Genomic DNA, 12,751 nt, shown 5'->3' on the forward strand with positions numbered 1-12,751 from the left:
TTTTGAGAGAATAACATTGGACCCATGGCTTGCTGAGCCTGTCTAGCTGAGAAAGAAAGCTCCAGGTTCAATAAGACCTTGTCTCTAGAAGACGTCCGACACTGATTTTGATCTGCCCTTATGCAGGAATAGATGCATACACTGTACATATACATGTACAAACACACACAACATATATCTTGATACATATACATAGGACACACACAGAGGAACAATCTATATGGTGGCACACCCGCTCAGTGTCCTTTTTAGCGCTACACTTTGGTAGCCTTATCTCTACTCCTCACCCCTCCTAACATCAGTAAGGAAATGCCCGAAGGAACTAGATCTGCTGGCTTATTCTCTACAGCACCTCATTATAATGCTGTGAAACCTCAGCGTAAGGATCCATAAAGCACTTTGATTTTCTCTCTTTTTAAAGATTTTATGTATTTTTATTTTATGTATGTATGTGTTTTGCCTGTATATAAGTAAGCGTACCTGCGCATGTATGTAGTACTGGAGTCTATAGAACTACAGTCACTTCCTGGAACTGGAGTGGCTCTGAGCTGTCTTGAGGGGCTGGGACCCAAACCTGGGTCCTCTGGAGCACCAGCAAGCGCTCTTAACCACTGAGCCATCTCTCCAGCAGCTGAATTTTCCTTTCTAATGCCATTATTTTGCTCAGTTCATTCATGTATTTTATGTATATTACATTTTGAATATGTGGTGATAATTAATGAATAAACAAATGTTTACTTGTAGCATGAAAGTTAGTCAAAGCAATGCCTAAAACAGGAAAGGAACAAAATAAAGGCCCACCGTGTGTGCACATGCTTACATGTATATGTATTGATTACCTGTGTGGCAGCACATGTAAAGAAGTTGTTTTTTATTTGTTAGTACTTTGAAATAGGGTCCCATGTAGCCCAAGCTAACGCTGAACCTGCTATGTAGTCAAGGTTAGCCCTAAACTCTTAACTTTGGTTTTAGTCTACTAAGTGTTATGACTATAGGCATTGACTACTACACCCAGCTTGGTTTTTTTGGGTTGTTTTTTTTTTTGGTTTTTCGAAACAGGGTTTCCCTGTAGTTTCTAGATTTCTAGAGTCTGTCCTGGAACTAGCTCTTGTAGACCAGGCTGGCCTTGAACTCAGAGATAGTTTTTTAGGTGAATTTATTTAATTTGGTATTTTTATTGTTTGTTTTGAGACAGAATATCCTTAGGTAACCCGGGTTGGGCTTGAATTTGAGAGCCTGTTTTAGCTTCCTCAGTCCTGGGATTTTAGTTGTGTGTCACCACACCCAGTCTAGTTTGTGTTACTTAATAGTTCTTGTTTTTTAAGTATTGATATTTTAAAGATTCTGAACCTTCTAAACTCTCATTTTTGAGATGTGATTAACTGAAATCTAGCAGACTGTTAAAGAACTGTTCTTTTTAAATTATGTTAATGCTGTTTAAATGTTCAAAATAACATTTACAGATTACATGTGAGTAGAAGCCTATGACTTCAAATGTTAGACTCCGGTTGGGCATTTGCTGCTGGCCTGGAGAGCCAGCTGTGTGGGATGCTACGGCAGGAGAATTCCTTGTGAGACACCCATCTCACAAACCAACCAGAACAAAGCAATGACCTATTTCCTGAACATTTCTGCCCGAATACTCTAAATTTATTTGCTAAGCTTCTCTTTAAAAGGCCCTTTAGTGCTATGTTTATTGGCCTGATACTATCAGACCCATCCTTAAGAATCTTCCCATTGCCAGGTGGTGGTGGCACGCCTTTAATCCCAGCACCCTGGAAGCAAAGGCAGGTGGATCTCTGTGAGTTCAAGGCCAGCCAGCCTGATCTGCAGAGAGAGTTTCCAGGACAGGCTCCAAAGCCACAGAGAAACCCTGACTCAAAAAAAAAAAAACAAAACAAAATCTGCCCATTGTATAAGCAGAGTGAGATAAACGCTCTGTAGTTCTTTGTTTGTAGTATTGAATGCAATTAAGTTCCATTCTGAAAGATATAACTTTGGAAATCTGACATTTAAAAGGCTGTTTTATGTGTGTGGGTGTTTTCTTGCCTGTGTTCATGTACACCATGTGCATGCATTGCCTGCAGAAGCCAGAAGAGGACAAGGTAGCCCCTGGAACTGTAGTTACAAATGGTTGTGAACTGCAGTGTGGATGCAGAGGCTCAAACACAGGGCCTCTGGAAGAGCAAGTAGTGCCATCTCTCCAACCCGAAAAATCTTATATTATTTAACTGCTTGTAGGAGCTAACTTTTCTCTAAGCCAGACAAGTCTTTTTTTTTTCTCACTGTTATCAAAGAATTGAAAACAAGGGATTAGGGGCTGGAGAGATAGCTCAGAGGTTAAGAGCATTGGCTGCTCTTCCAGAGGTCCTGAGTTCAATTCCCAGCAACCACGTGGTGGCTCACAACCATCTGTAATGAGATCTGGCGCCCTCTTCTGGTGTGTGGGCATACATCGAGGCAGAACGTTGTATACATAATAAATAAATCTTTAAAAAAAGAAAGAAAACAAGGGATTATTACTATTTTTCATACTGAAGATTGAACCCAGAGTCTTGGTCATGTTAACCCCATGCTCTACCCAGTTTCTGAAAAAGGCATTGATGTTCATTCATATCAAGTTACTCTCCTCATATGTACATTATTTTTAATAGCAAATTATAAAAATAATCATGTAATTAAAGCTAGTAAATAGCTTCAGATGTTGTCTTAGTTAGGGTTTCTATTGCTGTGATAAAACACCATGCTCAAAGCACCTTGGAGAGGAAAGGGCCTTGTAACTCTCAGGTCAGACCATCTCTGAAGGAGGTCAGAGTAGGAACCTGGAGGCAGGAACTGAAGAATAGGCCGAGGAGGATCCATGCTTATTGGCTTTTTCTTGTACAGCCCAGGACTACTTGCCCAGGAGTGGCACCACTCACGTGGACTGAGCCCTCCCTCATCAATCAAGAAAACACCCCACAAGCCAGTCTGGCAGGACCATTCCTCAACTAAGGCTCCCTCTTCCCAGATGAGTCTGGGCTGTGTCAAGATGACATAAAAGAGGCAGTACGGAGGTGGACGTTTGACCCAAGTAGACACAGAAGCCCTCCCCCCCCCCATATTTGCTGCTTGTGCACATCTGAGAGCTCGGGAAGTGTTTCTTCAGAGAATAAGGGGTCCCTGCTAAGTGACCAGGTCCATAGTCTACAATTCAGGTTCCCCTTCCCAGTCTCCCCATATGATGGCACTTTTCATTTGAGCAGCTTTGTGTGAGTTAGCAATGATGCCTAAGCTTCAGGGTTCTGACCCCATTCTCTTTTTGAATATTTAGTCTTGTAATATAGTTGAAATATGCATTTATAATACAATTTGTAAGGATAATTTGGTATGCTAAAGTATGGGAGTGCCATATCCTTAATCCCAACATTTGGGAGACAAAGGCAGGCAGATCTCTTCAAGACCCACCTGGTCTACAAAGAAAGGTCCAGGCCAGCCAAAGCTAAATAGTATGACCCTGTCTCAAAATAAGAAAACGAAGCAAAAACAAAAAAACTCCCAAAGTATAATTAGTCATTTCTTCTATTTATAAAATTTCTACTTTTATGTATATTTGAAAGGATACAGCTTTAAACTTCAAGGGATTTTCTTAAAATTGTCTTAATGCCTTTTCCTTACTGAAATTGTCTTACTTTCTTTGTATCATTTTTTTTCTGCTGTGAAATATGCTCCCTCCCACCTAATGAAATGCTGCGATCCTGGGCTTTCTCGGTGTCCAGTGTCTGCTGTGAATGACTGTCCGTGTTTATGTTGCAGTTCTCAGAAGCAGAGTCTGGAGCTCACGAGTGACCTCAGCATCCTGCAGATGACCAGGAAAGAGCTCGAGAACCAAGTGGGATCCTTGAAAGAGCAACATCTTCGTGACTCAGCTGACTTAAAAACTCTTCTCAGTAAGGCTGAAAACCAAGCAAAGGATGTTCAGAAAGAGGTAAAGCGAAAAGACGTGCTCAGCCCAATTATGGTTGGACTTAAAGCCAAAGGCAAATCAGATATCCATGCTACTTAGAGATAAAGAAAAGCAGAAAGCACATTCCCTGACAGTTGACACTTGGAGCATCCCAACCTGGTAATTACTAGCTGTGCGCCATCCCTGTCGAGAGAACTGATCTAGTGTTTGCTTTCACACATATACACATAAGAGCTAGCTTTTAATTTTTCTCTGTTGGCTGACATGAGAGACCCTTTGTAGCAGATTGCTTGGTCTATTTAAGTATCAAAGAGTGTACAATAATAAATGAAGCATTTGTTTGGAAGGCAAACTGCAATCTAGGACAGCATCGTAGCTGGAGCTACATGCTCCGGGAAAGTGCTTGTCATTCCAGCGCCTGGGGGCTGAGGCAAGGGATAGCAGTGAGTTCAAGGCTTTGTTGGGTTACACAAATGTTCATACAGATGGGCAAGGTGATATACACCTACAATCCCAGCCAGCACTTGGGAGGTAGAGCAGGAAAATCAGGAGTTCAAGGTCAGCCTCAGCTGCACAGTGCATTTGAGACTAGCTTAAGCTGCATCAGATCCATGTCAGAAAACAAACAAGAAGAAAAACATACTTAAAATTCAGCTATATACAGAAGCCAAATGCCTGTTCTGGGGCACTGTATATTCCTCCCCTACTTTCTCTTGGTCTTCACAATATACACACTTAAGTTTTCATGTGATTTTGCTTATACCTCAATTCCATTAACTTGTAGAGTAATCGTGTTAATGATGGTAAAAGGTTGACTTTGGAAGGAACCTACCCCAGGTCGTTCTGAACAGGATAAGTAAAGCTGAGCACGGGGCAGTAAAAGTTGTGTTCGCTCCTGCTGGCCTTCCTGCACTGACGACTGAGCAGCTCAGGTTAATTAAGCTGTCTGCTCATCAGGAAGCTCCAGCTGGAGGCTTGCTGACAAGCAAGATTCTTCATGAGATAGAAGGAAGTGAAAGGGTCTTGTCTTTTAAAATGAATTTTTTAAAAGTTGTTTTTAGGAAATAAAATGTGAGTTTCTCTCTGCACTTTCCCTGGAGCATTCTGAGTTTGGAAATGATTGTTCTTCTGTCTTTGTGCTTGTTTCTGAAGGAATAAAGCTGCAAAAGTTTTATACTCATGTAGACACACTGACTTTGAAATGTTCTGCTTTACCTGGTTAAGGATGTGTATTTTAGGAGCATCCTCATTTGGTTGAAACACAAATTTTGTGCCAAAGTAAATATCCTAATATTTAATACTGTAAGCACGTTGTGCCCTTCCAGTCCATGTGCCATAATTCTTTCAATTTTTGGGAAGAATTGTGGTGGGAAGATTATTCTGTTGTATGTTATTATGAATACATTAGCCATTTGTTGCATTATTTGTTTGCCTGCTCTCAGTTACTGATAATCAATGCCAAATGCTTTAACTGTTTCACAAATGGCAGTGGCATGTTGTCACAGCATCTCAAGTGTTGCTAGTCTTTGGATTGCATTAAATGCAGCATATTTGAAAATATGTCTGAGCTTGTTAGTATGTTCTTTCCTATTTTCTTGTTCATTGTTTTTCATTGTGAAATGATGTATAGTCATCATATTTCTTTGTAATGTGAAATTGCTCTGTTTGTCCTTCTGTCAACATATTGGATACTAATCTGTAAGTAAAAGGATTTTAATCAGGTTTTTTATCTCTGTAATATACTACAAATACATTATTACTTTTTAGTAATGTATACTTCTTTTCAACATTTCGCTTTGCCCTCCTTTCTCTCTTGGAATCATGCTTACTGTACTTAAGAATCCTGATCATGTGTCTTCAGTGCTATAAGAGGTTAAACTGTTGTAATCTGAGCAACCCTACATATGATTATTTTTTTGTGAAGAAGAGTCACAGGTGTTGGTAATATGTCGTATTTCTCTCTTAAGACCAAGCTCACTGGTTACTTCAAAGTTAAAAAGCAAGAGGGAACAGAAGTGATATCCAAGCAAGGTGTAAAAAAAGCTAAGACTGCAGAAGGTGACCTTTGTTCTGCTTGTTAAAGCTTTATCTATGGTAATTTTAATATAAATAACTCCAAAGAAAAAGCATGAAAAAATTTCTCAAAAGTTAAAGAAAAGAATTGTATATCATCTTTATATTTGATTTTATAAAGCATCTATATATTTTAATTTAGTGAGAATATCTATGATCCAAGAGTTCAACCAGTGTGTGGCATGTACTTGCAATCTGCACACTTAGGAAGCAGAAATAGTTCTTGAGTTGGTGCCAATGGGGCTGCATAGATTCTGTCTCAAAGAAACCAACCAACTAACCAGCACATACATAAAACATTGAACATCTACCTCTGCCCTGAAAAGCCTGACACAGGGTTGGTGTTTGGCTCCCTGTCTTCCTGCAGGGCCAGCGGCCTCCCCGTGCACTGCTGTGCCTGAGGTAAGCAGCAGTGTCCCCTGACTGCACTGCTTTCCTGTGCTGCTGCTTCACCCTCCTGAATTGGAGAGACGTGCAGGGGGCAGTCTGGATGTAAAAATGGTGGAAAGGAAAGGAGAGGAAACATTTGGTTGACAAAGCACCTTTGACTTACCCTTTATTAGCACTGTTGGGGACTGATTTACAATCACTGAGAACTGATTGCATTCTAAGGTGCAAAAGTTAGCCTAGAATCACTTTTCCTTGGCAGCCTCCCAGTAACCTTTTACCTTCTGGGAGAAGTTCACAGACCCTCACATCAACTGAAAAAAGCTGTCACAAACAAAGCCTGTAAATTTTAGTCTTTGGTTCATTTTCTAGTGTATTTCCCAGGGCTGTTCCGGGAATGATTTTAAGGAAAAAAAAAAAAAAAAAAAAACTCGGCTAATGTGGCTTCCTTTTAATTACCAAAAAATACATTTAGACCTAACACTGCCATTTAATTAGGATTTGTATCTACTTGTTCCTCTTCTGCTCAAAGGAAATTTTTCAGCCTTCCCTCTTCTCACTTGATGGAAGAAGTGACCTTTTATATTATAAGCAGGTGACAACACGGTATGTTCTATTCTTTGATTTTAACAGCAGGGCAAGAAAATCATTACATAGAGTTAAGCCAGCATTAAAAATTTCGTACTCTGAGTACCAGGGACTTACCTTCTTGACACAGAAGGGCTTGGCTTTGGTGTTCAGAGTTACTAAACAGGGCCTGGTGTACCCCTGACTAGAACTGTAGTCCATACCATTTGAAGTCAAGCCTGCACACTCTTTTTTTCTTTACCTTTAGTATGAAAAGACACAGACTGTCCTCTCAGAACTGAAGTTGAAGTTTGAAATGACTGAGCAGGAAAAACAATCAATCACAGATGAGCTCAAACAGTGTAAAGACAACCTGAAGCTGCTGCGGGAGAAAGGAAATAATGTAAGTGTTTGCCGCCTCCGCTCAGCTTCCGTCGGGAGGCGTGTCAGAGGCTGGCCGTGTTTGTCGGAAGACTTCACTGTGATCTTCTTGTTATGGAGATCTGTGATAGAACTGTTCTGTCACAGGATTTCTTGCTTTTTAAGTAAGAACCCCTTTAGCTTACACCCCCAGAAAAGCTTGGTTCCTGCTTGGAGGAAAACAAGTATCAGTGAAACAACTTAGAAAACCCATCTGGCTTGCCCAGACGGGTCTGAACTCGTCACTGAGTGCCACCTGGCTTGTTTCTCTCCACCAAGGCCATCTAGGGGATGTGGTACATGCTGGGCCTAGGCCGTAGGTTGTCTCAGAAAGCAGAGCTTTAGAACAGTTTTCATGTTTCTACTAGTAATGTCCATTCCTAAAAGCTTTCTGTTTATTTGGCATCTATCTATCAGTAATTGATAAACCAATGTAGAACACTCGAGTGTGCGTTTGAGAGAGAGATGGGGGCTGGCGGGCACAGAGAGGGGGAAGAGCACTCAGCTGTCAGTGTAGTTTGCTAACACTTGTTTCTCCCTGGGAAGAAAGGTCTTTAAGGTGAAGTTATACTAAATAAATGTCCTGTTGTTTGTGGTGATTGTTGCCTTTGTGGGCCCTAACTGACGGTGTTCGGTGTGGTTGGCTGTGCTCTGAGGCTCACTCCACCTCTCACAGCTGGACACTGCAGTGCACGTGAGCCACATGCTTCCTGTGCTGCCTGACTTGCAGCACACGTGCAGACGAGTTTCGTTGCATGGCCATCCAGTTATGTAGGTTTCACGGAATGCTCATGAGTTGTGTCCAACTGTCCTTTGCTTACTAAAGTTATAAGTTTTAGGCAACAAAGGATTGCTGGTTAGATAGGAGCCCTTTAGAATTCAAAGGGTTTATGCTAAACAGAAGTGGATTGCATTTATTTCTTAATGCATAGAATATAGAAGTCTTCTAAAATCAGATCATAATGATTTGATACCTTTTCTTTTGTGTTAATTCATACCTGACTATAGAGTTTCAGTCCACTTCTTGCTAAATTAACCTACAAAGACATCTTGCATGATCAGAATGACCCTTCCCATGATGTTACTGTTTATAGTTGTATAAAACTATTCACCTTCAGAATGAATTTACCTTTTTCATTATATAGGCTTATATATCCAAGTAATTCCTTTCCCCTTTAAAAAAAAAATCAGATACGTTTAGGATAAAGGAAAGTTGTGAGCTTTGGCTGCCTGTTTATCAGACATGTGCCACGCCTCTGCCCCATCAAGTTCACATTATCACAAAACATGTATTGTTCAGCTTCAAAAGAATACCATCTCAAAAGTGAAAGAATTTTAGTTAGAAGGAAAATGGATTTCAATGGAAGAACAAAGTATACCCTGTCCATTGCCATGGGAACATATCTATGAATTAGTGGGCTTCATATGTGAAACAAAAAGACTATATTGTCAAACAGAGCATTGCTCGATAAACTGTTGTCGTTGCTCTGCCTGAGCCTGTCATGTTTCATTAGGACACGTGCATTGACTGCTACTTCCAACCGCTCCTATTAAAGTAGTGGTTTCTTAGCATATGTATCACAGCCCATCATTCTGGATTGTGTTAGATGTCTTTAAGATGTTTAAATTGGTGCAAACCTGAGTGGTGTACTTCTGTTACTTCAGTCTTCCTCTCCTTCTCCAACCACCCCCTGGGGTCTAAATCATCTTATCTGATTTTTTACATAGCATAAAATGATTTTAATATCCCTTCCCTTCTTCAGCCCTCCATATTACAACCTGTCCCAGCCGTATTCATCGGCCTATTCCTGGCTTTCCTGTTTTGGTGTTTCGGTCCGTTGTGGTAGAGAAAGGTACAAGCACTACTGTTGAGTTTTGTCTGTCCGTCCCTGTCACCCGTATGTGCCATATTTGTAGTAGAGTGCATGGCAAAACCACAAAGGTATTTTGTTACCTGACGCAAACCCTTCATTTAGTTTGCTATGTATCTGTGTCATACTAATGAACAATCAACTAATCACATAACATTGTGTCTTGTTTCTTTTGTAGTAGTACTAACCATGAATTAACCCCATGCTAACCTGTTGTTCAAATGCTTCCTATAACCGAGTCTTTATCTCTAGCAAAATGGAGTAAGCAGTGAATTTCTGCAATATCACCACCTATATATCCCAGTTATGTGTTCAATCAGATTTGAATGAGAAATGAAGAGTTTGCATCTTTGAAATCTTCAGCCAGCTGTATTACCCTTCTTTTCTTCCCTTCCATGGTGTGGAGTTTTCCTTTAATTCTTTGCCTGTTTGCTGTGAAGATGAAAGAAAGTGAGATTAGTGTAATGAACCATTGGCTCACAATTTCAACACCAATGAGAATTTACTTGTATAATATAAGTAAACTCTATAACAAGCCTTTTTAAGCTGATCTGCAAATTCAGAGTATTTTTCAAGAGTACTATCAGAATATCAGTAGGACTAAAGGTAGCAACCAAAGTAAATGGATTGTATAAATCCTCTGAAAGCTAATTGGGAAGCCCATCTGTGCCTCACCTTTAACTGGTAATCAAGCATGCTTATCAGAGGAACCTGCGGCAGGGCCTCAGTGCCCCGTCCTTGGAACCTCAGCTGATTCGTGTCTTGTTTGGTTTCAAGTTCCAGGATCAAGCCTGCGTCATTTTCTTTCTACCCCATCTTATAACTCTGGTTTTCATAAAAACAAACTTTTCGGCAGAAGTATTCCGCAGGTGCACAGTAAATGCGGCAGACGCATTCTAGAATTTAAGGTGTAACTACTAAGTTTCAACTGTAACAAAGTTGAAAATTGTCCAGGACTTTCCTGGGGTGTTTAGGCTTCCACACAATGCCCTGCTAGTATGGTTCTCCCTCGTTTTCCTTTCTTTCTACATGTAGCCTTTACCATGCCAGGGCAGACTTTTCCGGTGGTCTTTTAGAATGTGGGACTCAGTTCATCCAGGGTTAGATAGTATGAAAGGAGAGGGGAGAATGCGATATTGACTCTTGGTTTCTTTCCACACAGAAACCCTGGCCCTGGATGCCCATGTTGGCGGCCCTGGTTGCGGTGACAGCCATCGTGCTGTATGTGCCAGGTCTGGCCAGAGCTTCTCCGTGACAGTTCTTGAGTCTGTACACCATCCTCCTTCTAGAAGCTGGCATCACACTCGTGCTGGGGACAGCAGAACCATTTTCTTCCTTTTTACCTCTTAAAACAGCAAAGTGCAAGAGCGCAGCTCTAGGGTCACTGCTCTAACTTATATGAGAATATATCTGTCTATAGAGAGGACATACAGTTGTGAATTTATTCAGTTTTTCATGTAATTTTTAAATTAGTATGTTGAGATTCTGAATATTATGGTGGCCTAAAGTAGGTTTCTTAGTTCACCAAATTATTTATACCATAAATTTATAAATATTTTACTCTGAATTCTGATGGCCACATAATTCATTTTTCTGATTCAATAACTACTCAAACCAAACAACCAATACATACATGGGAAGAGAGGCCCTGTGTGCTCAGTGCCTATCAGTTTGAATATATATATATACACACACACGCACACATATATATTTTTTTTACATATGTACGCCATTTTTACTTGTTATAAAACCACTGAGCTATTGGGAACAAGACTTAGACAATTATTTGTGTGGATTTTTTTTTAAGGAAAAACACATTTGCAAAATATTCTGTTATAATGATAATTTGGGGAATACATAAATGTCTGTTCAGCCTTAATGTGACTTGAAGATGTGAAGGACATCAGCTTTGAAAAACTTTCCATGAGAGTTTGTATTTCCTTGAGCAAACTGAAATATTTCTGGGAGCAAAAACACAATTGCATAATTTCAGTGCAATCAACCAAACTGTTGAGTAAATTGGAGTGTAACTTACTAAACCTCATGTATTTAAGAAATGTTTTCTTTAAACGCCAAGTTACCTTCTCATATACAGCAGTTTAGAAAGCATGATTTTTTTTCTGTCATCTGTTCCTCCATGCATGTTTAATTGAAGGAAGAATTATATCTGTTTAGATAAGCTTTTATTGATTTAATTTGGTTATGATATGGCGCTAATTCACATTCAAGGTGAACTGATGTTACCTACCAAGATTTCTTGCTTGGATATACAAATGGTTATTTCTTTTTATTGTTAATTGGGACAGCCTGTTAATTAGTAGCACTATTCCCAAGATTGGTAGTGTTTCATGCACAGTGACACACCTAAGCACTGCTTGACATTATACATTTAAAACACAGAGGTTAAAGTTTAGCTATGGTTTTGTGCAGCACCATAGTGATGTCAGTATCCTAAAGTATTGCATAGTTCAGTTTACTTCAGTCAGACTGGGAGGGAAGGTTGGTGAATTGGCTTGAATGTTCTGTGAGAATACCCAGATCTAGCCAGATACTGAGATACCTGGCTAGGATATAATTTGCCTCATGATGTTTGGCGGTCATTGTTTTTACTTTCAAAGTTGTGTTTAAAGCTATTTGGGGTCATTGCTGGGAGAATCACTAGGATTTATGGAGGAATTAGCCACAAATGACTTGTAGAAAATACTGTCAAATAGTTCATTTTACCATTCTCTGTTGCAGGAAGCCACTCCCCCACAGAATGCTAACATGCCAGTGGTACCCAGTACCTCTTGTATATAGTTACTGCAAATACTGTTCTGAAATGCATAACTTCAAAATTACCTTTTTTAAAGTAAATAATTGTTTGAAATCTATTTTGTAAAGATAAAACGTACAATAGAATTTCTGGAGAACAGATTAAACTATTTGCACTAACACACGTGATGTGCATGATTTAATAAAATAACTTTAATCTCCCTATGCATGTTTGAGTTGTATATAATTGGAGTCTTAGTGCTGGCTCTGCCATTCGGGTGTCCCTAACCTTTGCTTGACGTGACATGTGTTAAACATATGTTAGATGTTTGTCAGGGTTTAAAAGAAACAAGAGCAGTTTCCTCCCGAGTTTTACTTAATTTACTGTTGTACCTTTTCTTCTTTTAATATGATTATTGTTAAAATGTGACTCCCTTGCCAGGCTAATGCTATCAAATGTAAGGCCTGGTGTCAATATTTACTTTACTCAAATCAAATAAATGGGATTTTGTAGTTATTTCCGGTTTTTCCTCAAGAATGTAAATAAGCCTGTTCATAAGCAGCACCTCCAGTTCCCTTCCAAGTTAAACAGAGCAGGGTGTTACGAGGTGTGGATACTCACTGGCGCTTAGGCGCAACTTTTGTGTTAGTTCAAGGCCACCCCGGACTACACAGTAAGACCTCTTCTCAAGACAGCGGCAAAACCAAATGAAAGAACATGGTTTTTACCAGG

At 39.9% G+C, this 12,751-nt stretch overlaps 1 protein-coding gene across 13 annotated transcripts in view; it reads left to right on the forward strand.

Annotated features, from left to right (window-relative positions):
- Positions 1-12,243, forward strand: part of LOC119827279 (sarcolemma associated protein) — a 134,406-nt gene extending 122,163 nt beyond the window's left edge. For 7 of the 13 annotated variants that reach the window (XM_038348784.1, XM_038348787.1, XM_038348790.1 and 4 more), the window contains 3 exons: positions 3,796-3,967; positions 7,242-7,376; positions 10,427-12,243. In XM_038348784.1, coding sequence (XP_038204712.1) covers positions 3,796-3,967; positions 7,242-7,376; positions 10,427-10,519 — 400 coding nt within the window. In that variant the 3' untranslated portion in view covers positions 10,520-12,243. Of the gene's footprint in view, positions 1-3,795; positions 3,968-7,241; positions 7,377-9,156; positions 9,247-10,426 lie in introns of all 13 variants that reach the window. The other 6 variants (XM_038348785.1, XM_038348793.1, XM_038348795.1 and 3 more) reach the window with 1 other exon arrangement.
- The last annotated feature ends 508 nt before the right edge of the window (positions 12,244-12,751 follow it).

Source organism: Arvicola amphibius, chromosome 12 (assembly GCF_903992535.2).
Source record: "Arvicola amphibius chromosome 12, mArvAmp1.2, whole genome shotgun sequence".
Lineage (NCBI taxonomy): Eukaryota > Metazoa > Chordata > Mammalia > Rodentia > Cricetidae > Arvicola > Arvicola amphibius.